The sequence below is a fragment of the Capricornis sumatraensis genome, chromosome 8, assembly GCF_032405125.1.
Source record: "Capricornis sumatraensis isolate serow.1 chromosome 8, serow.2, whole genome shotgun sequence".
Taxonomy (NCBI): domain Eukaryota; kingdom Metazoa; phylum Chordata; class Mammalia; order Artiodactyla; family Bovidae; genus Capricornis; species Capricornis sumatraensis.
Genome location: NC_091076.1, coordinates 49,385,894 through 49,413,875, shown reverse-complemented (window position 1 = coordinate 49,413,875; position 27,982 = coordinate 49,385,894). Strand labels below are relative to the sequence as shown.

General features: G+C 46.6%; 1 protein-coding gene across 1 annotated transcript; it reads left to right on the top strand.

The window, feature by feature from the left end:
* On the top strand, positions 1-27,894 carry VSTM5 (V-set and transmembrane domain containing 5). Its single transcript, XM_068979129.1, has 4 exons — positions 1-91; positions 27,013-27,339; positions 27,436-27,576; positions 27,686-27,894. Exons 1-4 carry the CDS (start codon positions 1-3, stop codon positions 27,727-27,729), a joined length of 603 nt encoding a protein of 200 aa, XP_068835230.1. The 3' UTR covers positions 27,730-27,894.
* Positions 27,895-27,982: the final 88 nt, after the last annotated feature.

The window sequence follows — 27,982 nt, the reverse complement described above, 5'->3', positions numbered from 1 at the left end:
ATGAGGCCGCCGCCGGGCGGAAGGACGCGGAGCCGCGGCCTCTCGCTGGGAGTCCTCGCCCTCTGCGTGGCCGCCGCCCGCTGTCTGCAGAGTAAGCGCGGGCCGGGCAGGGCCGGGCGGGGGGCGGACCATCCTGGGTAGGGGTCGCGGCCACCGGCCAGCGGGGCGGGGCGCGGCCTGGAGCGGGGAGCGGCCCCGAGTGCGATCGGAGCCGGAAGCCGCCGGGGGAGAGCCGGCTGCCAGTGGCCCCTCCGCCTCTGCGTTCTGTATTCCTTTTTCTTGGAATAACCCGGCTGCGGCCCTGGCATCCTTGATCCCGGCGCACGCGCGCCCCGCCCCTGATGTGGGGACCCCCTCTCCCTCCGCGCCTTCTCGTGTCCCCAGCGCTGATCCCTGGTGCTTTAGGCCCCCCACCTCTTAGAGGAACTCCCAGCAGACCCTCTCAAAGAGGAAAGGGGGTCGGGGCCGGGGTCGGGGTCTGAACTCCTTGGGCTGGGGATGGCCCTCACCGGTCTGCCCCGGGCGCAGGGTTCAGATGGCTGGATCCCAGTGACCCAGACCACAGATCAGAGGGTAGCTGCACCTTCTCATTTAGTCATTCCCCTTTTGATCACTCCCATTTTACAGATTAGTCATCCGAGGTTTCCAGAATGACCAGCGCAGGGCCGCGGGCGGGGGAGGACCTCTAGAAGAGCCGCTGCTTACTAAGCGCCTTTGCGCTTACTGTCCCCAGCGCTTGACGGCACGTCTATCATTGAATCCTCAGAGCAACTCTATGTACAAAGTGCCACTCTTCTGATTTTCCCTTAATTTTCATTGGAGTGTAGTTGCGTTACAGTGTTGTGTTAGTTTCTGCTATACAGCAAAGGGAATCAAAAAGTGCCGCTCTCATGCCTATTTCACAAGTGAGGAAACTGAGGCACAGCTGTCGCCACCAGGCAGTCATAGAGTTAGTATTTAAACCCGGGTTAATGTGGCACGGTTGACCTTTACACCTCTCCAGCTACAGCCCAGCTTCGAAGGCTGCGAATCTCAGGAACCCACAAAGACTGGTAGAGACCGTGCGCCTCTGGCTGTCTGTGGAGCAGGAAGTAGGTTAGTCCATGAGATGAGTGGGTGCGTCTGGCGTCGCAGTGACCTTTCCTATCATTTTGCACCCCTCCAACGTGTTTCCAACCAGACATTCTCACGTAACATCTGTACAGCTGTCCCTGACGTTCAGGGGTCAGCCGTTCACAACAGTGCGGATTTCGTTTATTCACTCACTCATTCACGGCCCCCTCTGCTTCCAGGAAGCAGGCAGCAGTGGTACTGGAGATTCTGTGGTTCACAGTGTTGCCGTCAGACAAGCAAACAAGAGTGCTGGCTGGGAGTGGCCAGTCCTGAGAGGAGGGAGTGCCAAAGTTCTGGAAGCTCTAGAGGCTCAGAACCCAGAGGTGGGGAATTAGACCAAGATTCCCAAAGGGAGCTGTGCCTACCCAGTGACAGGTAGACAGAGCCGCCCAGGAATGGGACAATGGGACACAGGGCATCCTAGATGAAGAGGAAATACACGCAAAACCAGGAGGAAAGGTGACCGTTTTGCTGTTCTCCATTGAGGAGCGACTTCTGCAGAGCTGTAAACTGCAGGAAGGCAGGTCCCTAGCACTTGCCCAGTGCCAGCCAGCCTCTGCCCTGTGTCCCTGCCTGATGGGGGCTACGTTTCCAGGCTAGCCCCCATGATGTGGGGAGAGGGGCTCCACCCTCTCACCAGCTCCCTCCACTCTCTTCTTCTGCAGCCTCTGCCCAAAGCCTCCACCCAGAAAGCCAGATACGCATCACTGACACTGAAGCCTGCATGAAAGCACGTGCCACAAGCTCACACACACACATACACACACACACACACACACACACACACACACACACACACACCCTGCATGTGAAGCCTTTTCTCTGTGAATGAGACTGTTATGGACCAAATGCTTGTGTCCACAAAATTCCCATGTTGAAACCCTAACCCACAAAGTGATGGTATCTGGATGTGGAGCCTTTGGGAGGCATTAGGTTTAGAGGAGGTCATGATGTTACGATCCCCTGACAGGGAGGAAGAGACACCGGAGAGCCCCTCCTGTCTTGCTGCCTCGGGAGGACGCAGCGAGACAGCAGCTGTCTGCAGGGAAGAAGAGTCCTCCAAATCTGCCAGGACCTTGATCTTGGCTGTCTCAGCCTCCAGAGCTATGCTCCTTAAGCTGCCCAGTCAATAGTATTTTGTTACAGCAGTCTAAGCTGACTAAGACAGAAGTAAAAAGTGCTGATGTCGTAAATACCCCCAAAATGTAGAAGCACCTTTGGAACTGAGTAATGGGTAGAAGCTGGACAAGTTTTGAAGTCCATGCTGGAAATACAGACTCTGAGGGCCGTTCTGGTGAGGTTTCGGATGGAGATGAGGAACAAATTGTTGAACAATAAGGAAAAGGTGATCTTTGTTAGAAAGTGGCAAAGAACTTGGCTGAGCTGTGTTCATGTTCCAGAGTTCCCGTTGAAGGTGGAGCTTGGAAATGATGAAATTAGATAATTAACTGAGGAGATTCTTAAGCGAAGTGTTGAAGGATCAGCTTGGTTCCTCCTGTCTGCTTAGAGTAAAATGCAAGAAGAGAAAATGACTTGAAGAAGGAATTCTTAAGCAAAAAGGAACAGAAACTTAAAGATGTGGAAAACTGTCAACCTGTCTATATTATTAAAAAAAGAGCATGTTCAGAAGAGAGCACAGAGACTGTGACCAACCACTGTTTGATAAGATTAGCCTGGGTGTGAACCATGGGCCTAATCAGCCCCCAAGAAGGAACAACTCCAGTGTAACTGCAGGGGTGAAGACAGAGGGAAGTGAGGGGAGGCCATCGGACTTGATGGGTGTATCACTGTCTAGCTGTGTATGCTGTTTTTCAGGATAAGAAAAGAATGAAGGCAATTCAGCCAGCATCAGAGTTATCTCCTTGGTTTCAAATGTGAGGGGAGCGGGGCGGGGTATTGGTTTCAACAGGCAAAGCGGAGGCTTTGCTGAGCCCCCTGGGGTTTCTGGGGATATCCAGTGGAGCTGCAGGGGTGAGGTGACCCCTGCGTCAGTGGGTCCTGAAGGCAGAGCCTAGCACCACAGAGGATTATGGGTGAGCCTTAAGGGCTAATGGATTTACCTTGCTAGGTTTTGGACTCACCTGGGACCTGTCACTCCTTTCTTCCTTCTGATCGCTCCTTCTTTGCAATGAGAGTGTATATCCTATGCTTGTTCCACTGCATTTTGGAAGCACATAACTTAGCTGGTTTCACAGGTTTTCAGCTGGAGAATAATTTTCTTTCAAGAAGAATCATACCTCAAGTCTTACCCAGTCTGATTTATTATAGATGAGACTTTAGAGTTGAAGGAGAAATGAATTAACTTTTGGAACTGTTGGGATGGAATTAATTTTTTTTATTTCTTACTCAACTCTTTATTCAGGCATTCAGCAGATTGGGTGAGGCCCACCTGCTTTGGAGAGGGCATTCTGCTCTACTGTCTTTTTTTTATTATTATTCTTGCAGGAATTCATTGCATGAATTTTGGGGGACCAGGGACAGAATGTTATGGACTAAATGTTTCTGTCCCCCAAGAAAGCCATTATGTTGAAGCCCTAACTCCCAATATAATGATATGTGGAGGTGGGGCCTTGAGGGGGCAATTAAGTTTAGAGTTGAAGTCACGAGGGCAGGACTTCTGTGAGGGGGTGGTACCTCTCTAAGGAGAGAGACCACTGATCCCGCTCGCTGCATATGATGGTTCAGCAGGAAGGTGCCCGTCTACAAGCCAGGAAGAGGGCCCTCAGCAAGAACTGAGTCTGTTGGCACCTTGACCTTGGACTTTCCAGCCTCCACAACTGTGAGGAGTAAGTATCTGTTGTTTGGGGCCCTGGTTCACGATATTTTGTTATAGCAGCTCAAGCTGACTAAGACAGGGCCTTAAAAGCCCTGAAAGCTGGCAGGTCTCCTGCACCTGGCCAGGTGGAGTGCTTTTCCAGGACCTTGTTCATCTCCGGTCTCAGCTCTCAGCACCAGAAGTTAGCCATCAGGCCTCTGAGGATCAGTGCCCTGCTCATCTGGACGCGGACGATCCAAGACTCGAGTAGGAACTCCTTGGGTTTTTTCGTTGTTGGTTGGCTGTTTTTAATTGAAGTACAGTTGATTTACAATGTTGTGTTAATTTCTGCCATACAGCAAAGTGATAATCAGTTATACACATATATACATTCTTTTTTTAATATTCTTTTCCACTGTGGTTTACCCTAGGATATAAACCTATATAGTAGGCCCTGTTGTTAAGTAGAACAATTTCGTTGGTGGCCTGAGCCAAGCTAGCTTGCTACCTGCATTTCAACCCCAGTTTCTAAAAAGCAGCCTGCTCCCCTAGCACACACCCACACCCACTCACACACATGCACACATGAACATACACACAACTATTTCACATCCCTGCTTTCCCAGGGTGGAGCCGGGGTGGAGGAGCTGGCCCTGCTGAGTCTCTCCTGGCCAGAGCCCAGGAGAACGGAGGGGCAGCTGGGGCCGGGGCTCAGCCTGGGGACCAGTGGGGAGGCCGGGGCGGCCACAGCTGCGTGGAGCCAAGGTTCTGGCTTAGCTGGAGGTGGCGTGGGGTGGGCGGGAAGGGAGAGCCAGCCTAGGGAGAATCCCTGGGGAGACCCCAGGATCCATCACCGCAGGATATGGCCCCGCTGGCACCTGCTTGGCCCTCCGTGTTGGCACGCGAGTATTGTTACTGAGCACGTAAGGTGCACTCCACTGACCCAGGCGAAACCGACGAATGAGGTGTGGGCTCTCTCTGATTTATAGACAGTGGTCTTTTTTTGTTTGTTTACGTCCCCTTTTTATTTATTTTTATTATTTTTTACTTTACAATATTGTATTGGTTTTGCCATACATCAACATGAATCAATAAACATACCCACCCACAAGAATGGTGCTCGGGTATGCTTTTAAAAAATGCAGTGAAAATGGAATCATACTATGCTTGTTACTCAGCAGCTTACTTTTTATAGCAATCTTTTTTTCAGCTCTGTCCACATTGATAGCTGAGATCTTGCTCATGCCTCTCAACTATTAATACTATACGTATGTCCTATCCATTCTTCTTAGCTAGCCCATCCTGAGGGACATGGCATCTTGTGCCTGGCAGCCCTTCCCATGGGGAGAGCAGAGCCCTGATACGGGGTGAATGTGGCGCTGCTGATGTGACATCGTGTGGAAGGCGAGCCAGGCTGACGGGTGCCCTCTCCTCACGCTTCCCCTGGGGGTGGTGCTCAGAAATGCCTGGGGCTTACACTGAAGTTATTGAGGGAGGGGCAGCATCACCAGAAAGTCACCCTAACGGCTTCATCCCTGGTTTTCAAGAGAGTCCTGAGGCTACGCTGCGCTGGGCTGGGAAAGGGCTGCAGTCAGGAGACCTTCCTCTCTCCATCGTCCCCGGGGCTTCAGGCCACTTATTTCTTCCATCTGCTCTCAGGCTTTCTTTCCTTTTAGTACTCTGATGTATCTAAACTCACGATGCATATTATAAATCAGTAGCTTTGCTATAATCTCTGTGGCCTGGACTGAAGTTGAGTTCTTCTGAAGAGAACGCGTGTTGCTTGTCGGTCACAGTCGGCAGGAAGCATCCTCCTCCGTGGAGGGTGGGATGGAGAAGCTGAGGTTGAGTCTTGTAGGATGAGCAAGTGCATACAGCAAGACGGGGTGGAGAAGAGAGCTCCAGGCATACAGCAGGTGCTCAGAAGCTAGGAGGACAGACCCTCATGGTGCCTGACACAGTCTGGGCATGCTAAGTGACAGAAGCAGTAAGGGTGTTGCCTCAGTAAGCACTTACTGGGGATTTAACTGGTCCCCCATCTGAGACCCACTGACCCTGCACCCCCTTAGCCTGTGCTCTGAGGACCCTCATCTGCCTGCACCTGGGTTTTTCCTAGGACACAGGCTTGGGTTAAGAAAGTATTTATCTATCTGGCAGAAATGGGAATAGGAGAGAGGCACAGTTGGCAAGTACGATGTTGGGCAATGATTTTCTTCTATAACTGGTTTGCCAGGCTGGGAAGGCACCAGTCAGCCCTAAAGGGACACGCCAGACCATCAAGCGAGCACAGAATATTCCTGCTGCTCACTGTGGTCCAGGAAGCTCAATGGCCTGCCTCTGTGGAGGCACATCCCTGGGGGCAGCTCAGGCTGATACCATCTGTACCCCAGAGGAACCCCACGGCTCTGGAGCATCCCATAAGTCCCCTGCTGGAAAGGGCAGGGCCCGAGGTCTGGTCCCAGTGCTGGCGGCAAGCCCTGTATATTAGGTCACCTTCCTTCTCTGAGCGCACAGGGCCAGGAGGGTGGGCTGGGTTCATGGTTCTCAATCGGGGCTGCATCTAAGAACCTCTTGGAAGGCTGGTAAGACCTACAGACACCTACCCCGCTCCTTCTTGTCTCAAGGAAACAGCCTGGCAGGAAGTGTGTGCCTCTCTCCCATCTTCCATTCTCAGAACATCTACCACTGTGTGCAGGAGAGTCTCGCTTCTCCCTTACTGGTAGTTTAATCCTGACAACCCCATGGACATTCTGCCACCAGGCTTAGGTCAGGAGACAAGAATGTTTCTCTTTGAAGTTTGCTTTGGTTTAGTAAATGGTTCCTGAGCACCTAGTGAGGAAGGGGCACTATGCCAGGGGCCAGGGACACCCGGCACGGTCCCTGCAGCTGGGATCACATGACCCAGCGGGGAGGGTCGGGTCCCACCTGGACGTTCAGTGGTCAGATGCTCGGGGAGTATGAGAGACACATTCAGCTGAGAGCTAGAAGAAGGCTTCTTGAAGCAGCAGCCTCGAAGTCATAGTAGGAGGAAGCCAGATAAGGAGGGAGGAACAGGTTCTGAGCAAGAGGAATAATGAGCACAGACATGGCAACACCGTCTTCTTGCCCTTGAGGCCAGTAGCCGGTGGCAGTGCCTTAGTTAAATGAGGTTTTTCAGCCTTGGACAGTTTCTTCATATTCAATCTGATAAATTGTCTAGAGAAATGGAATTGGGAAAGTCTTGGATCTTAGGTGCCAAGAGTAGTTCCTCTGATAGGCTTACAGCAGCGCCAGGGGTCAGGACGGGGATGTGAGTCCTCCACAGCGGACCCTGCCGGGGACCCCGTGGGGCTCCCCGCGGCGTGCTGTCGGCCCTGTGGCAGGGTTCCCAGCCCAGGCTCACTGTGGGGCTGGGGCACATTCCTTTTGAAAGCCAGTGCCCAGAAACGGGGCACCAGACCCTCTCTCTCCTCTCACCATCAAGCAAGCCCTCCACGTTCTCTGGGATGGGCAGCCAGGGTCCTTCAACAAGAACTGGTTCCTTTATGCAGCTAGACTGTCAGCTCAGCTCGAGCACCTCAGTCTGAGTGAACCGTCCATCACGTCGTACCCTGCCTGGGTGCCGGCAATCCGGACCGGACTGTGTGCTCGCCTGCTCCTTCCAGTGGGGGAATGGGCACTCCCTCTCTGAGCCTGAATGGAAAGCCCGCTGGGAGCTGCACCGTGCAGGCTGTTTGGGCCTGGTAGAGGAGGGGACATTCAAGATGGACCCTTCCAGTGAGCAGAAACCTGAGAACGGGGAGGGTGATGTGAGCCAAGTTACAGAGGAGAGGCCGCAGCGGGGAGTGGGCCACAGTCTGTGCAACAGCAAGTAGGGAGAGGTGACTAGTCTTGGGCGATGGGGCAGGAAAAGGAGGGTGAGGCCAGGTTTCTTGGGTCTTTCAGAGGAGACACAGCCAGGTGGGTTTAGAGAGATTACTAACAATAGCCTCCAGCCAACGAAGAGAAGAAAAGCCAGTACCTCGCAAGGATTTACAATTGTTTTTTGACAATGAGACAACGATACCTGTGACTGTTTGTCGATCACATGCTTTGTGCCAAGCACATTAACTGCTGCCTTCCATGCATGCTTGCATGCATACCAAGTCACTTCAGTCATGTCCTACTCTTTGCGACCCCATTGACTGTATAGCCCAAGAGTCTCCTCTGTCCATGGGGATTCTCCAGGCAAGAATACTGGAGTGGGTTGCCATGCCCTCCTCCAGGGGATCTTCCCAACCCAGGGATTGAACCTGTGTCTCTTATGTCTTCTGCATTGGCAGGCAGGTTCTTTACCACTAATGCCACCTGGGAAGCCCTCTTCATAGTAATCCTGCCAATGGGGACTATTAGTCCCCATTTCATAGATGGGGAAACTAAGGCTCAGAGAGATTGAGGGACTTGCCTAAAGACCTTCATTCTTTCATCATGTGTTTATGGGAAGCCTACAGTGCCAGGTACTGTACCAGGCCTTGGGGATCCCATAGAAAAGAAGGTAGACTAGCCCCCTGGGTTCGTAGCTGACAGTTGAACTAGGAGGATGGACCGTTAATCAAGAGGAATTACAGCGGGGGATTTCCCTGGTGGCCCAGTGATCGAGACTGCACTTCCACTGCAGGGGGCGGGATCGATCCCTGAACGGGGAAGGATGGCCGTGTGACGCGGCCAAAAAAAGAGAAATTACAACCAACGGACTGGGTTAAGAGAGGAACACGGAGCTCTGGGAACCTGGAGCTGGAGCCCCTGGTGCTGAGAGACTGCATAAAGCTCCCTGGAAGAAGTCATGTTTAAGGACCTGTGGGCTTGAGAAGGGCTGGCCCTCAGTCTCACTGAAGGAGAAGCTGTGTACTCTCACTGCGGTACCCAGTCACTCATGCGTGTGAACTGTCTTTTGCTCACTCTGCACCCATCTCCCAAGTGCCTTCAGGCATCCTGGGAAGTCCTCCCAGAAGAACTGTTGGAGGTCAGAGCCTCATCTCCGCCTTCATGCTCCTGTTGCACACACGTTTCCACAGAAGTGTCTGAGGAGGCGCCTCCCTCCCAGTTTCCCAGGCCCACCGTAAGTCCTGCAGCCCAGCTCTGCAGAGGGTAAACCCAGGGGCACCTCACTCTCTAAGACTGGGCAGGGGCAGGCCTCCTGCCCTTAGCCACCTCCACCATACCTGGCTTTCTTAACCTCCAAGTAGAAACACAGCAGTGATGTGACTGTAGCCTGTGGCTGTCCCAAAAAGTGTTCAGCTTTCCAGCAAGGATGGCTCTTGCTTAAGTTAAAAAGATTCCAGAAGGAATTCCACAGGGAGGAAATTCAGGTCACCCAATTCTTGCCACACTTCTGCAAGTGAATCACAGAATTACAAATGCTGATTCAAGTTCTAAACCTGTTATGCAATTTGAGCTGAAAGAATGAGCCTCCTTCACTCAACACTCCAGCTCCCAGCCTCAGCTTTACTGCCTCAGTCCCTGGTACAATGCTAGCTTCTGCTTACATACCCCTGACTATGGGGAGCTCACCACCTCAATAAGCATCTTCAAAGAATTCTCTTTAATAAAAGAGAAATTATCTGTAAAGAAAATAATATTCACTTTAATATTATTGAATGGTCACCAAATCTTAGAAACTCTGATAAGCTCCTTATATGTATTGCCTCCCTTAAACTTCATTCAGACTTCCCAGGTGGTTCAGTGGTAAAGAATACTCCTGCCAATGCAGGAGCCTCAGGGGATGCAGGTTTGATCCTTGAGTCGGGAAGATCCCCTGAAGGAGGAAATGGCAGCCCATTTCAGTACTCTTGCCTGGAGAATCCCATGGGCAGAGGAGTCTAGCAGGCTACAGAACATAGAGTCGCAAAGAGTCGGAAGAGACTTAGCCTGCACACAAACATAGAGAACCTTTGCTTTACAGAGTTGCAGGGAGTGAAGGAGGCAAAGGAAGTTGCTTAGCTCACCTGTTCCTCCTTCCTAACCCCAAGCATGTCTAGAAATAGGACTGGATACAATCAAATTTGACTGATGCCAGAAAGAGTCCATTTCCCCCAGAAATCTTGCTGAAAGGCTGTCACGGGGTCTCAAGCATTCCTTTTCACACAATGGCCCTTCATTCTTTTGGTTTAGGCATTGTTAATGCCCAATTGGGTCTGCACTTCAGCTGCTAAGCCTTTAGTGTGGATTCGTTCAGTGGTTTTCAGTTTTGGCTGCACGCTGGGATCACATAGGGACTTTTAAAAAGCACAGAGGCTTTGGTCTCACCCCTAAAAATTCTGAACTCACAAGTCCAAGGTAGGCTTTTTAAAAACTTCCCCAAATGGTCTGATATTCACAGATTGATAATAACTAGATTAGATCAGGTGGTTCACCTTGGTCCAGCCTCCTGTGGCTGGGGAAGTGGATTTGCAGGGCCTTCTCTGGGGGGCTCTGAGAAAAGGTTGGGTGGTGCTGTTTGGATGCAGAGTAGTTGGTTAGCCAAGTAGCGAATGGTGGACTTGCGTGTGGCATGTGTGACTCTGGGTTGGTGCTCCATCAGGGTTAGACCCTTTCACTTCCTTCCCAAATGCTTGTTGAATGAGAGAAGACTGGATTAAGTCTGGATGAAAAATCACCAAAGGGAGCTCCTCTGCGCCCTTGGGATTGTTCCTGGTGCTCAAGCGCTCTCATTCACATGTGTATGGGCTTTTTAAAAGACTGAAGCACTGAAGCCACGCCATGATGATCCTTAGTTACAAATGAGGAAAGGATGACTCAGAGAGGGAGGAGATTTGCACAGTCACCCAGATAGGGCATGGCGCAGCCAAAACAAGACTGGGGTCTTCAGATTCTGGGGCTTCCCCAACCAGCATCTTGCACTCCGCTGCCACCCTCTGCCCCCACAGACAGGTGTGCCTTCTGGGCATCTGGAAAGAAGGGCAGCATTTCCACTCTGCAGTCAGAGATGGAACTGAGAAGAGACCCGGGTGAATACAGTGGCCCAGGAGCCACTGGGCGTTTCAAGCAGGAAAGGGTGCTCTGCAGTGTTCCAGATGGACAAGGTTATCTGCTGGGAATGAGGAGGAATTTGGAGGTCTGGAGAGATTGGGGGAAATTGCTCAGAATAATCATAAAGAAAGAAGGAGTGAATTTACACGAGAAGTACAGTAAGACAGTCTGGAGGACCATCTCAAGGGTACACTGTGCTCCGTTGCTCTGGAGACTGTCTGCTGTGGACTTTGTGCCGCCATGTTAACTGCTCAGGCCTCAGATCTGGGCAGAGAGGAAGTGAAGAACAGTTGAACCAGGGTGAAGGTTTTCAGGCACAGATGATGAAAAGAGAGAGGCTGCTAGAGTTTGAGGAATCTTGGCCAAGGAAAGGGAGGAGGTTCTTGTAGATGAGGGTGCTGGAGGCATGGGGGCTGATGCCGGACCTCACGGCAGATTTCTGCCTGTTGGAAGAATGAAAAGGAAAGTCTGAGGGGAACAAAGCGCTTACATTGACGAGGATGGACCAAACTCAAAGGTATAGGAATTTTCTGGAGAGGGTGGAGGAGTGATGGTCTAAACCAGTGGTATCCAAAAAAAGTATAATGTGAGCCACACACACACAAGCCACGTATGTCATTCTAAATTTTCCAGTGGTTACCTTAAAAAAGAAACAGGCATGATTAATTTTAACAATATATTTTGTTTTACCTAATGTCTAAATTATTATTTCAATATATAATCAATACAAAAATTATTAATGATCTATTTTACATTTTGTTTAACATATTTTAATACATTAAACAGAATCTTCAAAGTCTCCCAAATCTGGTGTGCATTTAACATTTAGAGCACACCTCATTTCAGACTGGCTAATTTCAAATGCTCAGTAGGTACTGTGATGTGCAGCTCCTGTCTCAGAAAGCCCAGGCCTAGACTCCTGCTTCTTGTCACATCTGCCTCCCAAGTCTGTACCAGCACTGAGTGATGTGCTATGTTGGGAAATTGGAGAGCTGTGGAGTGGTGAAGGGAGGGCTGGGCTCCAGTCCCAGCTCTGATCTTCTACTCGGCAGAAACTTGGACACATATCATGCCTCATCTTTTTCTTTCTTTTTTTTTTTTAATGAATAAATGTACTGCTGGTTTAATAAGATTCTGCTCTAAAACATTCTGATCACAGACTATCTTTTAAATTGAGGTATACCTGATTAGTTTTAGGTATTATGATTCAAAACTTTTAGAGATTATATTCCAATTACAGTTTAAAATATTGGATGTATTCCCAGTGCCATATAATATATTCTTGTAGCTTATTTATTTCATAATAGTAGTTGTATCTCATACTCCCCTACCCCATCTTGCCTCTCCCCACTTTCTTCTTCCCACAATAACCTCTAGTTTATTCTCTGTATCTGTGAGTCTATTTCTGTTTTGTTATATTTGCTAGTTGGTGTAATGTTTTAGAGTCCATATATAAGTGATAACATACAGTATTTGTCTTTCTTTGTCTTACTTATTTCACTAAACATAATACTTTCCAAGTTCATCCATGTTGTCCCAAATGGCAAATTTTCATTCTTTTTCAGGGCTAAGTATTTTTCAATATAAACTGTGCATTTATATCACATCTTCTTTATCCATTCATCCGTTGATAGACACTTAGGTTGCTTGCATATCTTGACTATTGCAAATAATGCTTCAGTGAACATTGGGGTACACATATTTTTTCATATTAGTGTTATTGTTTTTTTGGATGCATACCCAGGAGTAGAATTGCTGGTTCATATAGTGATTCTATTTTTAGTTTTTTGAGGAACCACCATGCTGTTTTAGATAATGGCTCTACCAATTGACATTCCCACCAACACTGTACAAGGGTCCCCTTTGCTCCACATCTCACCAATATTTATTTGTAGTTTTTGATGAGGGCCATTTGACAGGTGTGAGGTGGTAGCTCATTTTGGTTCTGATTTGCATTTCCCTGATTAGCCGTGTTGAGCATCTGATTTTCATGGGCCTGTTAGCCATCTGCCTGTCTTCTCTGGAAAAATGTCTATTCAAGTCTTCTGTATACTTTTTAATTGGATTCATTGGGTTTTCTTTTTATAGTGAGTTGTATGAACCGTTTATACATTTTGAATATTAACCCCTTATTGGTTATATCATTTGCAAATATTTTCTCCCATTCAGTAGGTTGTCCTTTTACTTTGTCAATGGTTTTCTTTGCTGTGCAAAAGTTTTTAAGTTTGATTAGATCCTATTTGTTTATTTTTGTTTACTTTACCTTAGATTTTAAAAAATGTTGCTACAATTTATGTCAGAGTGTTCTGCCTATGTTTTCTTTCAGGAGTTTTATAGTTTCAGGTCTTATCTTTAGGTCTTTAATACATTTTGAGCTTATTTTTGTGTATGATGTGAGAAAATGTTCTAATTTCACACGTATCTGTCCAGTTTTTCCAGCACCATTTTCTTAAGAGACAGCCTTTTCTTCATTGACCATAGTTGCATGGTTTTATTTCTGAGCTCTTGATGCTGTTCTGTTAATCTTTGTGTCTATTTCTGTGCCAGTACTACACTTGTTTTGATTACTGTAGCTTTGTACTATAGTTTAAAATCAGGGTGCATGATACTTCCAGTTTTGGTCCTCTTTCTCAAGATTGTTTTGGCTCTTCAGGGTCTTTTGAGTTTTCATACAAATTGATGATTTTGAGCTGTGGTGTTGGAGAAGACTCTTGAGAGTCCCTTGGACAGCAGGGAGATCTAACCAGTCTATCCTAAAGGAAATCACTCCTGAATATTCACTGGAAGGACTGATGTTGAATCTGAAACTCCAATACTTTGGCCACCTGATGTGAAGAACTGGTTCATTTGAAGAGACCCTGATGCTGGGAAAGATTGAAGGCAGGAGGAGACAGGGATGACAGAGGATGAGATGGTTGGATGGTATCACCGACTCGATGGATATGAGTTTGAGTAAATTCCGGGAGTTGGTGATGGACAGGGAAGCCTGGTGTGCTGCAGTCCATGAGGTTGCAAAGAATCAGACACGACTGAGTGACTGAACTGAACTGAACTGAACCAATTTTTAAATTATTTGTTATAGTTCTGGGAAAACTGCCATTGTTTTGATAGGCATTGCATTGAATATGTAGATTGCTTTATATAGTATGGACATTTTAACAATATTAGCTCTTTCAGTCCATCTTCAGTTCAGTTCAGTTCAGTCGCTCAGTCGTGTCTGACTCTTTGTGACCCCATGAATCGCAACATGCCAGACCTCCCTGTCCATCACTATCTCCCGGAGTTCACCCAGACTCACGTCCATCGAGTCCGTGATGCCATCCAGCCATCTCATCCTGGGTCGTCCCCTTCTCCTCCTGCCCCCAATCCCTCCCAGCATCAGAGTCAACTGTTTTCCAATGAGTCAACTGTTCGCATGAGGTGGCCAAAGTACTGGAGCTTCAGCTTTAGCATCATTCCTTCCAAAGAAATCCCAGGGTTGATCTCCTTCAGAATGGACTGGTTGGATCTCCTTGCAGTCCAAGGGACTCTCAAGAGTCTTCTCCAACACCACAGTTCAAACGCATCAATTCTTCAGCGCTCAGCCTTCTTCACAGTCCAACTCTCACATCCATACATGACCACAGGAAAAACCATAGCCTTGACTAGACGGACCTTAGTCGGCAAAGTAATGTCTCTGCTTTTGAATATACTATCTAGGTTGGTCATAACCTTTCTTCCAAGGAGTAAGCATCTTTTAATTTCATGGCTGCAATCACCATCTGCAGTGATTTTGGAGCCCAAAAAAATAAAGTCTGACATATCTCTACTGTTTCCCCATGTATTTCCCATCATGATATATATTAAAAGATACTTAATAGGATTGTTTCCTTAATTTTTCTCTGATAGGTTGTTGTTAGTGTATAGAATTGCAACAGATTTCTGTGTATCAATTTTGTACGTGCAATCTTATCAGATTCATTAATGAGCTCTATAATTTTCTTGATGGCATCTTTAGGATTTTCTATGTATAGTATCACATCTTTTGCAAACAGTCACAGTTCTACTTCATCCTTTCCAATTTTGATTCCTTTTATTTCTTTTTCTTCTCTGATTGCTGTCACTAGGACTTACAATAGTATATTTAATAAAAGTGGCAAGAGTGGACATCCTTGTCCTATTCCTTATCTTAGAGGAAATGCTATCAATTTTTCATCATTGAGTATGATTTTATTTGTGATTTCATCATATATGACCTTTTTTATGTATGTATGACCCTTTTATGGTCAGGTATGTTCCCTCTATGCCCACTTTCTAGAGATTTTTATAATAAATGAATGTTGAATTTTGTCAAAAGCTTTTTCTGCATCTATTGAGATGATCATATTTTATTCTTCAACTTATTAATGTGGTCTGTCATACTGATTTTCTAATGTTGAACTGTTCTTATATCCCTGGGATAAATCACACTTGATCGTGGTGTATGATTGTTTTAATGTATTGCTGGATTTGGTTTGCTAGGTTTTTTTTTTCTTTTTCTTTTTTTTTTTGAGGAATTTTGCATCTGTGTTCTTCATCACTGATATTGGCCTGTTTTCTTTTTTTGTGGTATCTTTGTCTGGCTTTGATATGATGATGGTGCTTGCCTAGTAGAATAAATTCAGAAGACTTTGTTCATTTGCAGTTTTTTGGAATATTTTCAGAAGGCTAGATGTTAATTCTTCTTTAAATGTTTGGTAGAATTCACCTGGTTCTGGACTTCTGTTTGTTGAGAGTTTTTTAAATTAGTAATTCAGCATCATTACTGCTAATTGCTCTGTTTATATTTTCTATTTCTTCTTGTCTCAATCTTGATTGTATGTTTCTAAGAATTTGTCCATTTCTTCTAGATTATCCATTTTGTTGGTATATAATTGTTAGTAGTAATCTCATATGAGCCTTTATATTTCTGAAGTGTCAGTTGTAATTTCTTTTCCATTTTTGACTTCATTGATTTGGGCCCTCTCTTTCTTTTCTTGATGACTCTATCTAATGGTTTATCAATTTTGTTTGTCTGTTTAAAGAACCAGCTCTTAGTTTCATTTTTTTCCTTTTTTTTTAGTCTCTATTCCTGCTCTGTTCTTTATGATTTTTTTCCTTCTAATTTGGGAGAGAGTTGTTATTCTTTTTCCAATTCCTTTTGGTACAAGGTTAGGTTGTTGATTTGAGTTTTTTTATTTTCATTGTTGATTTGAGATTTTTTTTTTCTGTTTCCTGAGGTAAGTTTGTATCCCTATAAACTTTCCTCTTAGAATTGCCTTTGCTGCAACTCATAGAATATGGATCATTATGTTTTCTTTTTTTCTCTTTTTTGGTTTCCAGGTATTTCTTTTATTTCTTTGATTTCTTCAGTGAACCATTGGTTGTTTAGTAGTGTATTGTTTAGCCTTCATGTGCTTGTGATATTTGCTGTGTTTTTCACATGTTGTTGATTTCCAGTGGCATAGCGTTGTACCAGAAAAGATACTTGATAGGATTTCACTTTTCTTAAATTACCTGGGACTTGTTTTGTGGCCTAGCATATGATCTATCCTGGAGAATGTTCTGTGTGCGCTTGAAAAGATGTGTATTCTGCTGCCTTGAGGTGGAATATTATTTATATATCTATTAAGTCCCTCTGGTCTAATGTGTCATTTAAAGCCAGTGTTTCCTTATTGCTTTTCTGTCTGGATGATCTGTCTATTGCTGTAGTAGGGTTTTAAAGCACCCTACTATACTTATTACTGTATATATATATATACATATATATATATATATAGTATATATAAGTAAGTAAGTATATATATTTACTGTCAATTTATCCATTTATGTCTGTTCATATTTGCTTTATATTTAGGTGCTCCTGTGTTGAGTGCATATATTTAGTGATCAAATAACCAAATACCTGTGAAGCAAAAAGCATGGCTCCTTTACCCTAATCCCCTGCCTGCCTCACAGGTTGAGATAGTGCTTGTGAAGTACTTTGTCAATTGTATTAATATAAATGTGAATTGCCAACATTTTCAAATGTGAAAAATCTGGGACTCTGACCCAATCTTGGCTTGCATTTTGTTTATTTATTGTTTTTATTTAAATAATACTCTTACTCACTAAAACATTCTAACTGTTCAAAAGGATATAAAGTGAAATGTAAAGTTTTCTCCCATCCCAGACACCCAGTCCTTTCCCTGAAGACAACCAAAGACACCTGATATTTAGAATACCCTTGGGAGATATTTTGTGCATGTTATGCATAAATGTGCATATCTGTGTGTGTGCACACATGCACATATACATATCATTAGTTTACTCAAATAGAACAGTTTGTACACACTGTTCTGCTCTGTGCTTTTTCATTATTTTTGAGATAATCTAATATCAATGCTTACAGATCTATCTCATTTTTAAAGTACTGGTGTAATATTCCAAAGTATGAATATTAATGATGTACTTAATCAGTTGTGACATAATAGGAAATATGTATTTGTTTTCTGCTCCTGATTCCCGAAAACCTAGTAATTTCCTGGGTGATATCAGTGGTAGAAACTTTTTTTTTTTTTTGGCTGCACCTTGTGGCATGCAAGATCTTACTTCCATGACCAGGGATCAGACCCATGGCCCCTGCAGTGGGTGTACAGGATCTTAACCACTGGACCAACAGGAAAGTCCCAGGACCATTCTCTGGTTCCTGACATATAAGCTTCTAAGACCCTTGGATTCTCCAGAGTCATGAATGCTTTTTTTGTTTGTTTGTTTATTAATGATGTGACTCTTGGAAGATGAGGGCTCACTGGCAGGGATTAGAAAGTTGGAACTTTCAAGGCTTCCCTGGTGGCTCAGTGGTAAAGAAGCCATCTGCCAATGCAGGAGACACGGGTTCAACCCATGATTCAGAAAGATCTCACATGCTACAGAGCAAGTAAACCCATGTGCCACCACTATTGAACCTGTGCTCTAGAGCCTGGAAGCTGCAACTACTAAGCCCATGTGCTGCAGCTACTAAAGCCTGTGCTCCACAGCAAGAGAAGCCACCACAATGAGAAGCCTGCTTACCACAACTAGAGAGTAGCCCCCTGCTCACCACAGCTAGAGAAAAGCCCGCACAGCAACAAAAACCCAGCTGAGCCGTAAATAATAATTTAAAAAAAAAAAAAAAGGAAAACCTGAACTTTTAGCCCCTACCCCTGAAGGAAAAAACCCTGGGGATTAAGTTAATCACTAATGGCCATGATTTAATCATGCTCATGTCAAAGTGAAAGTTGCTCAGTCATGTCTAACTCTTTGTGACCCCAGGGACTGTAACTTATCATGCTCTTCATTCATGGGATTTTCCAGGCAAGAATACTGGAGTGGGTTGCCACTTCCTTCTCCAGAGGATCTTCCCAACCTAGGGATCAAACCTAGTTCTCCTGCATTGTAGGCAGATGCTTTACCATCTGAGCCACCAGAGAAGCATGTCATGGGACCTCCCCCTAAAACACTAACTGAATAAGTTGGAAGAGGAGAGCTTCTGTGCTGGTGAACAGATGTAGATGCTGGGAGAGTGGTGTGGCCAGAGAGGATATATGAGAACTCCACGTCCCTCCTACATACCTTGCCCTGTGGTATCTTTTCTGTGTGGCTGTTCCTGAGTTGTGTCCTTTATAATAAAGTGCTCATAGTAAGTAAAGTGCTTTCCTGAGTTCTGTGAGATGTTCTAGCAAATTATCAAACCTGATGAACCATGGAAACCTCCAATTTATACCCAGTTGGTCAGAAGTATAGAAACTTGGACTTGTGATTGGTGTCTGAAGTGGGGAGCAGTCTTGTGAGACTGAGCCCTTAACCTGTGGGATCTGCACTAACTTCTGGTAGTAAGTGTCAGAAGCATTCTTGATGGAGTAAGAAACAGTTTTCCTCTGCTGGTTCCTTACCAGCTAACACATACATTGTCACCAGTATTTTGCTACTGCATTTGACTGTACTATGCCTCAGTGACAATATCTGCACTTGTATCTTTGCATCTTTGTGCCCTTACTACTTGTAGGATAATTTCCTAGAAATAGAATTTCTGGGTCAAAAGGTATGTGCTATTTAATATTTCTATAGGTTTCACCATATTGCCCTTCAAGCAGGTCACGCCCACTTATAATCACCACAGTAATGATTCAGTATAACTTCTACACACTCCTGACAACATGTTATCAAACTTTCTCACTGTTCCTAGTCTGATAGCAGCCAAGTCAATCAGCTTTCCCAGCCTAGGTTTCAATGGACTGTGATAAATGTATATGACAGGTAATACTTAACGAGTGTTGCAACTAGAAATGGTGGTCCTTGCTGTTTTGGAGTGATATTTCTGGTTGGGGTACAAATACAGAAACCTGAAGGAAAGCAGCCTGCCAGCCTTGATCTCAGCTTGCATCTCTTTTGTTTGGGCTTGGCTGACATCTGGGTGACTTCCTAAGGCCATTATATAGCAATGTCAAGGGGATGGGAGGAGCTCCCTCAGGGAGGAGCTGAGCTTTGGTCTCTGAGTAATCAGGCACCAAGCTGAGGAATTACTACCTGAGCTAACAGGAGGGATAGGTACCCTATAAATTATGTGTGGATGTCAATCATTAACACCATTCATGGCATCTAAACCAGAAAGCCAGTATTTGGGGTTGCTGTGTTGGCTCCTCATGAAGCTATGTTTCTTAAACTCCAGACTTGCTTGTTTCAAGAATGAAGGGGACAAGCATATCTTAGTTCCAGCTTAAAATTGTGCTATTTCTCGTCTTAGCTATTTGACTCTAGTTGGGAAAGGAGTCTTGTCAGGACCTCCCTCAATCAGAACTGTTGCCTCCTCAGCACAGGTCCAACCCCACACTTTCCTGTTCTTGTTCCCAATGGGCAGCAGTTCAAGCAGCAGGGCATGTGTGTTTATGTATCCTTTATTTGTTCTTTCCTATGAGTATATTGTGAGCAACTACGAAGTGCTGGGCCCTCCGCTGGGCACTAGTATTTCTGAAATGAACTGGAAATGAGTTATCCCAGCAGAGACCTGTCCAAGGCAGCTCTGCCCTGCGTGTATTCACTTCCTACCCCACCCTCACTGCTCTCTCCCCAGTCCTGGTCAGTGGCGGGCCCAGGTCTGTCCACACTCAGCATTGCAGGGTACTCCCAACTGGGCTCCAGCCATGAGTTCTCCTGAAGGTGCATAGGTCAGGAACATGTGGTGGGCCCAGGGCAGTGCAGGTGAGGTGCACAGATGATAAGATCGTGGATTCTGCAGCCAGATTGCCCCTTCTGAAGCCCAGTTTAGATATGTCTTGCAGATGGCACTAGTTGGTAAAGAATTTTCCTGCCAGTGCAAGAGACATAAGAGATGCAGACTCAGTTCCTGGGTTGGAAAGATCCCCTGGAGGAGGAGGTGGCAACCTGCTCCAGTATTCTTGCCTGGAGAACCCCATGGACAGAGGAGCCTGGTGGGCTACAGTCCAGGGAGCTGCAGAGAGTCAGACATGAATGAGCAACTGAGCACACGCTTCCTCTTGAACACCATCCTGGGGCCTCACTGCCTGCAGTAACACATGCAGTTGATCCCAGCCTGTGACAGATTCCTCGTGGTACAGCTCGTCTGTGCTTCCCATTCACCAAGCCTCAAACATAAGCACCCATCGTGCCCCTCTAGGTGGGCTGTTTTCTCAGCTGGGATTGCCCTTATTCCCTTTCAAAATCTTAGTCTTCAAGCCTCAGCTTTAATGATGTCTTGCCTCTTCCCAGCTCCTGCAAATATCCTGGCTTATTACCGGGACAGTTGAAGAGTACCCTGGATTTCCATCTCTGCTCTGACTGTGATATTGCACAAATTACTTAGCCTCAGTGACTTTCCGCTTCTTTAAAATGGGGATGATGGTATACTTTCCTCCAGCCAACACCCATGAGCCAGTGCCCTGCTGTGGAGGGGGACTGGGGAGTGCAGGGCTGGGCTTGATCACTAAAAAGGAGATGCAATGAGATTGCTGAGCTGTGGAGATGCCTTTGGAAGACAGAGGGTTGAGGAAGAATGACTTGGGACTTAGCTGGTGGTCCAGTGGTTGCGAACCTGCCTCCCAATGCCAGGGATGAGGATTTGACCCCTGGTCATGAACTGAGAGCCCACATGCTGCAGGGCGGCTAAGCCCAAGCCTTCAGCTAGAGAAGCCCAGCACCACAGGTACTGAACCATCGCACCTGGAGCCCACACTCCGCAGCTCAGCACGGCCGAGAGAGCACAGGGCAGAATGGCTCTGTCCTGCCTACCTAAAGCTGCCTCTGTGCCCACTGTCAAGCCCCGTGAGTGCCTCAGGAACCAGCTGCTGTTTGTCTGGTTTATTCTTCAGTGTTTCTGTGAATCTCAGATAGGGTGACCGGCTGTTCTGTTTTGCCCATGACCATCCTGATTTTAGCCCTGAAGCTCTTGAACCTGGGAAAACTTGCAGCCCTGGGCAAACCAGGAGTCTTGGTCACTCAAGGCCAGTGACCCACTGATGGGGAGGGGATGAGGGGCTGCAGGCCCTGGGCAGGCTCTGCGTGCTGAGTCCGGCTGGGCCTTGCACGTGCTGGGTTGCCTCATCCTTGCAGCCCTCCCCTGGGGGTGTTCCAGTCCTCATTCCACAGCAGAGGAAGAGAGGCTCTCAGCAGTGAAGGCTCTGTCTGCAGGTCTCACAGCTATGAGGTCCCCAGGGTGAGCCGCTGTAGACCCACCCACACCAGGTGTCTCCACCACACCTCACCACACCTGGAATGACCCCTCTGTGACGGGACTCATCACTCCAGCACCCTGCTCCAGTCCTTCCAAGTTAGGACTCTGAGACTTGGCTTTCTGACTAATAGTTTAGCTGCATACAGTCTTTTTTTAATGTAATTTTATTTATTTGTATTCAGTTAGTTAGTTTCAGTTGTGCTGGCTCTCCACTGCTGCACGGGCTTCTCATTGCAGTGGCTTCTGTTGTGGAGTGCAGGCTCCAGGCACATGGGCTCGGTGGCTCCAGACACCAGAGCAGAGGCTCAATAGTTGTGTGACCCACTGACTTGGTTGCTCCAAGGCATGTGGGATCTTCCTGGATCAGGGATCAAACCCATGGGTCCTGCACTGGCAGGTGGATTCTTTACCACTGAGCCACTGGGGAGGCCCCTTAGCTGCATACAGTCTTGATAAGGAGGCTCATGACGATGATGCTTGTTTCCTGGGTCTCTCCTGATGATCACACAGACTGGATAGGTGGCTTTCTAGATAAGTGAGGTGAAAATGAGTTGTGCTGATTAAGGTATATCCTCCATAACGGGTAATATGTATCTCCCCATTAATTCCTGTCTCCCGAAACTGTGGCCCAAATACTAAACCGTATTATCCTTTATTGTGATTTGGCTTGGCTTTCTCACAAGGAGGATATATTTAAGGGAATATATCCTTAAATAATCAATTTTTAAAGGCAGTGAATCACTACCTCTGTAATTTACTTGTAGGAAAAGGAGTAAGGACCCATCCTGAGTGTTATTTTCCAGCCTGCTGCTCGGTAGCTGGTGGCACTTGCCTGGTACTTTCTCTTTGACTGGTCTCCAGTGGGTGTCAGCAGCTCTAGGAAGTCAGGTTTTCAGGAAGCCCTTTGGTTCAGGTTCCAGTGACTTCTGTCCTGCTGATGTCTTCAGTTCATGACCTCTTCCTTAAAGGAAGCATCTGCATCTATCTTGGAAATTGGTAGAATTTAGTTCTTCTCTCCATAAAGCATTCGAGTAAATATGAAGAGCAAGGTAAACTTTTAAACTTTGCTCACCAGATTGGTCTAATCAGGAGAACTTTAAAAGATTTCTTAAACATTTTTTTAATTATCAGTTTAATTAGTGTGAAAATTCAAAATGATATAAATGTATAACTTAAATTTTCTGTTGCCATCCAATCTCTAATGCACACTCCCTATTAATAGAGCACATATTACTCCAACATTTTTCTATACAGAATATATACATATTAGCACATATTTACTCATATGTAAATAAGATCATAGCATACTGTTTTGCAAATATAAAAGAACATTTTTTTGGCTGTGCTGGGCCTTCAGTGATGCCTACAGGCTTTCTAGAGGTGTGGTACGCTGGCTTCTCGTCGCTGTGGCTTCTCTTGGTGTGGGGCCAGGCTCGAGAGCACGCGGGCTTCCGTAGTTGTGGTACTCAGGCGTAGGTGCCTTAAGGCATACAGACTCTTTCAGATCAGGGATGAAACCGTGTTCCCTGCTTTGGCTGGCGGGTTCCTAACGACTGAACCATCAGGGAAGGCCTATAAATTTACTTTTTAACTGAATACCATGTCATAGGTATCTTCCTTGGCCCACACAAAATTCATTCTTGTTCATGGCTGCCTGGCATCCATTTTACAAGTGAAATCTGATTTACTGCATCAGCTTCCTTGAGTAGAACGTTGAATAGAACATCCAGGTCTGAATGTTGGCCTGGCCACTCAGTTCCTCTGGACTTGTTCTGGAATGATTTTGGCATATGGTGCAGGGGTGGTTACTCATTAATTCAACTTTTTAAACAATTGACAAACAGTTTGCCTTTAAATGCTTAGAACTATTAATTTTCCTATTAATCTTTGCCATAGACAGTTCATTCCTGATTCTATGTATCAGGAAGAGGAGGAACTCTTTGTTCTTAAAACCTAATTAAATGCCTGATTCATTTGTCAGATTAGGAGAAGGTTTCTCTGATCAAAAGAAAATACAGAAACTAACCAGTTGGCCAGTTTGCAGCTGTGTCAGCATCTGAAATACTTGGGCTTACTATTTTTGTTTTTCAGTTTTGCTGTTTCTTGAGCCAAAGTAACTGAAAGACTCGAAATGGAGGTTCCCGAGGTCCCTATTAAAGTGCTTCCCTGGTGGCTCAGATGGTAAAGAATCTGCCTGCAATGCGGGAGACCTGAGTTTAATCCCTGGGTCTGGAATATGCCCTGGAGAAGGAAATGGCAACCCTCTCCAGTATTCTTGCCTGGAGAATCTCATGGAGAGAGGAGCCTGGCAGGCTATAGTCTATGGGGCCAACAAGAGTTGGACATGACCGAGCGACTAACACACTTCACTTTTTTTCTGTGTGTGTAGAAACTTGTTTGTTGTTGCTGTTTAGTTGCTAAGTCATGTCTTTTGTGACCCCATGGACTGTAGCCCACCAGGCTTCTCTGTCCATGGGATTCTCCAGGCAAGAATACTGGAGTTGGGTTACCATTTCCTTCTCCAGGGGATCTTCCTGACCCAGGGATTAAATACGTGTCTCTTGCATTGCAGACAGATTTTTTGCCACTGACCACCAGGAAAGCTGAACCACCCAAGCAGCAACATTTCTATGAGACCATTTCAACAAGGCTCACCTCCTTGTTCACATAATTATTAGTTGTTCACTTACTCATTCAACAAACATTTATTGGCCAATTGCTGGGTGTCAGGCGTTATGCTGGGTACAGGGAATACTGAGTTGAAGAAAGCACTTTTACTTCCTACCCTCCAAGGGCTGACCTGAAACTTAACCTCTGTTTCCTACCAGAGAGAGAGAAAGCAAATGTGGTAAAATGTTAGTAATTGGTGAACTTAGTAGAGGGTGCATGGATATTAATTATACTTGTCTTTCAACCTTTCTGTGAGTTTAACATTTTTAAAAATGAAGTTGGGGAGAAAATATATTTTTGTTACTTGGCAGCTGTAATTCTTAAAAGCCATTATTACCTCCCAGTTTTTCAGCGTAGAACCTATTGGATTATCCCCAGCCACTTAGCAAAAATTTAGGAGAGAAATGGTAATAGGATATTCTGCAGATACATGTGCATGTACTAAGTTGCTTCAATCGTGTCCAACTCTTTGTGACTCCATGGACCCCATGAGCCCACCAGGCTCCTCTGACCATGGGATTCTCTAGGCAAGAATACTGAAATAGGTTGCCATTTCCTATTCCAGGCGATCTTCCTGATCCAGGGACAGAACCTGAATCTCCTGTGTCTCCTGCATTGCAGGCAGATTCTTTACCCCTGAGCCACTGGGGAAGCCCATATTGTGGGGATAGGAGAGGACAATGAGAAAAGTGACAGATGTGGTCACCTGCACCCACACAGCAGGAGCCCTGAGGTGACCAGGCACCCAACAAGTAAAGGACTTAAACAGGAAGTGGAGGTGGAAACCCAGGCATGGGCTCCAAGCCCGAATCCTGCCCTACCCCCTCTCCAACCAGCCCTGGCCGTTCTGTGTGTGTGTGGTTGGCAGGGAGAGGGGGCTGGCACAGGTTTGTCACATTCTGTGCCCTCCACTGGCGACCACTGACCTTTGACTGGAGCATAGAGGTTAAATATTTGAGCTTTGGAGTTGGCGACCTTTGTGAGAATCTCAGCCTTGCAGGGTGAACTTAAACCAGCTAGTGAATCCTGTTGGTGCTGGAGTTTGTTACAGCCTGGATAGAATTGCAGGGGGTTGTGTGATGCTTTAAAGACACAGTGGTGTGTGAAGCAGTTAGCACAGGGCCTGTGCCTGGCACCTACTTAATAAATGTATCATGACATGTACCATCCTAGCCAGTGGCTCAGCTTTTCATCTGCACACTCACGTAGAAGTCTCTGCTTGATGCCTCTTTGCCTTGCTCACCCCACAGCTGTAATCAGCAGGTTCTGTCCTCTGCTCCCACACACATCCTAAGTCAGACCCCCTCACTCTTTTCAAGGCTGTCTCCATTTGTAGCCACTGTGGCAGCCGCCTGACTGTTCTTCCTGCCTCCACACTGGCTCCCTCACCCCCAGACGTTCTCCATGGTGGGCTTTCTCAAGCTCGGTGGAGAATGTCACCTTTCTCAGCCTTCTTACGGCTTCCCATCACCCTGACTCTCACATCACGACCCAAGTCCCGCCCAGCCCTGCAGCCTCACCTTCTGAACTCCCCCCGGCTCCCTGCGCTCTGCATTCTGGCCTTCCTTCTGCCCCTCAGACATGCCAGTTCACTCTCACTTCAGTCTTTCAGTTGCCTTCTCTGCCTGAAATGCATGTCTTCACATGGTTGCCTCCTTTTCCTCTCTGTCCCTTGGCTCTAGTTCATTTCCACAGAGAGGTTCTCTCTGACCATCCTGTCTAATGCTGTGTACCACCTCCATCACCACCTACCTGTTTCATTATCTTTAAAGCACTTATAAAGTGATTTTGTGTGTTTATTTAACTCTTGTATGTCTCCCTCATACAATGGAAGCTCTAGGAAATAGTGAGTGATAACCTTGTGCTTTGTTCAGTGTTCTAGCTTGGGATGCCATAACAAAATATGGCAGACTGGGGAGTTTAAGCAACACATTTATTTTCACACAGTTTGGAGGCTGTGAAGTCCCAGATTAAGGTTCTGGCATGGTTTGGTTTCCAAGGAGAGTTCTCTTCCTGGCTTGCAGACATCTGCCTTCTCACTGTGACCTCAAATGGTCCTTCCTCCATATGAGAGACTGTTCTTATAAAGACACTAATCCCTAAGGACTTTCCTGGTGGCCCAGTGGTTAAGATTCCACAATTTTCAGTATAGGGAGTGTGTTTGACCCCTAGTTGAGGAGCTGAGATTCCACATATCATGTGGCGTGGCAAGAAAAACCCCAAAAAGCCAAACCACTAATCCTACTGGAGCAGGGCCCCACACTTATGACCTCATTTAACCCTAATTCCTCCTTAGAGACACCACTTCCAAATATAGCCACCTGGGTGGGGCAGGGAAGGGCTTCAACATAGAAATTGGGGGGAAGGGGACTATAAACATTCAGTCCATAATATTCACCTCTGTAGTGTCAGCATCAGAACCCAGAAGAGAGCCTGACATGTAATGAGTGCTAATTTGCTTCAGTTGTGTCCAATTCTTTTTGACCCTATGGACTGTATGTAGCCCACCAGGCTCCTCTGTCCATGGGACTCTCCAGGCAGGAATATTGGAGTGGGTTGGTATGCTCTCCTCCAGGCCATCTTCCCAATCCAGGGATCGAACCCATGTCTCTTATGTCTCCTGCATTGGCAGGCGGGTTCTTTACCACTAGCGCCACCTGGGAAGCCCCTGACATGTAATAGGCACTCAGTAAATACTTGCTAAGTAAACGAATGCAGGATAGAAGTTGACTTCCCTGCTAGCCCATGTAAGTGGCCCCACATCTAGCACTCCATCCCACAGGTCAGGGCGTATCACTGTACATTCCCCAGCCAGCCATCAACGCCACGGTGGAAGAGGACATCCTGCTCTCGGTTGACTACTCCTGCCATGGGATCCCCACCATCGAATGGAAGTACACGTCCAGCTGGGGAGTGCAGAAGATTGTGGAGTGGAAACCGGGGACTCAAGCCAACATCTCCCAGAGCCACAAGGACAGGGTGTGCACCTTCGACAATGGTTCCATCCAGCTCTTCAGCGTGGGTGTGCGGGACTCCGGCTCCTACATCATCACGGTGACCGAGCGCCTGGGGAGCAGCCGGTTTGGCACCATCGTGTTGCACGTCTCAGGTGAGATGCTCCCGGGGGCCCTGGTGCCTCTAGAAAATTGGAGTGTGTGGGAGGCCAACTTGATATTAAGAGATGTTATCTGCCCCCCACCTGTAGAGATCCTCTATGAAGACCTCCACTTTGTCGCTGTCTTCCTTGCTTTTCTTGTTGCTGTGGCTGCACTGCTGATCAGCCTAATGTGGGTTTGTAATAAGTGTGCCTATAAATTCCAAAGGAAGAGAAGACACAAACTCAAAGGTAATTCTCTGGGCCTTGTGATAATTGATGCCCATGTTACCTTCTTCTTACCAAGAAAGCACCCCCAGCTGAGTGGCAACTCACAGTCAGTGTGTCTTTTGCTTTGCAGAAAGCACAACAGAGGAGATTGAGCTGCAGGAAGTAGAGTGTTAGCCAAGGCCAGAGCCAGTGACATTCCTACCTCAAGAGGAAGATGTGCTTTTCCAACGAAAGGAACACACATGGCCAGTACTGCCCGAGCCTTTTGTTCTGCCATAGCCACACGTTGCTGCTGGGGTAGCTGCATGTTGATGAAGCTGACTGCCTGGAGCTGGACTCTGGATTGGACCACATCAGTCCCAGTGGCGTGGAGGTCAACGAGGAGGAGGGCAGGGCTGTGAGCTGGCGCTGTGCTCAGCCATGGGGC

Bases quoted from the DNA above. Each gene is read 5' to 3' on its own strand.
- VSTM5 (XM_068979129.1), top strand. From the start codon at position 1: ATGAGGCCGCCGCCGGGCGGAAGGACGCGGAGCCGCGGCCTCTCGCTG. The intron at 92-27,012 runs GTAAGCGCGGGC...TCCATCCCACAG, and splicing joins CGCCGCCCGCTGTCTGCAGA to GTCAGGGCGTATCACTGTAC. The intron at 27,340-27,435 runs GTGAGATGCTCC...CCCCACCTGTAG, and splicing joins CATCGTGTTGCACGTCTCAG to AGATCCTCTATGAAGACCTC.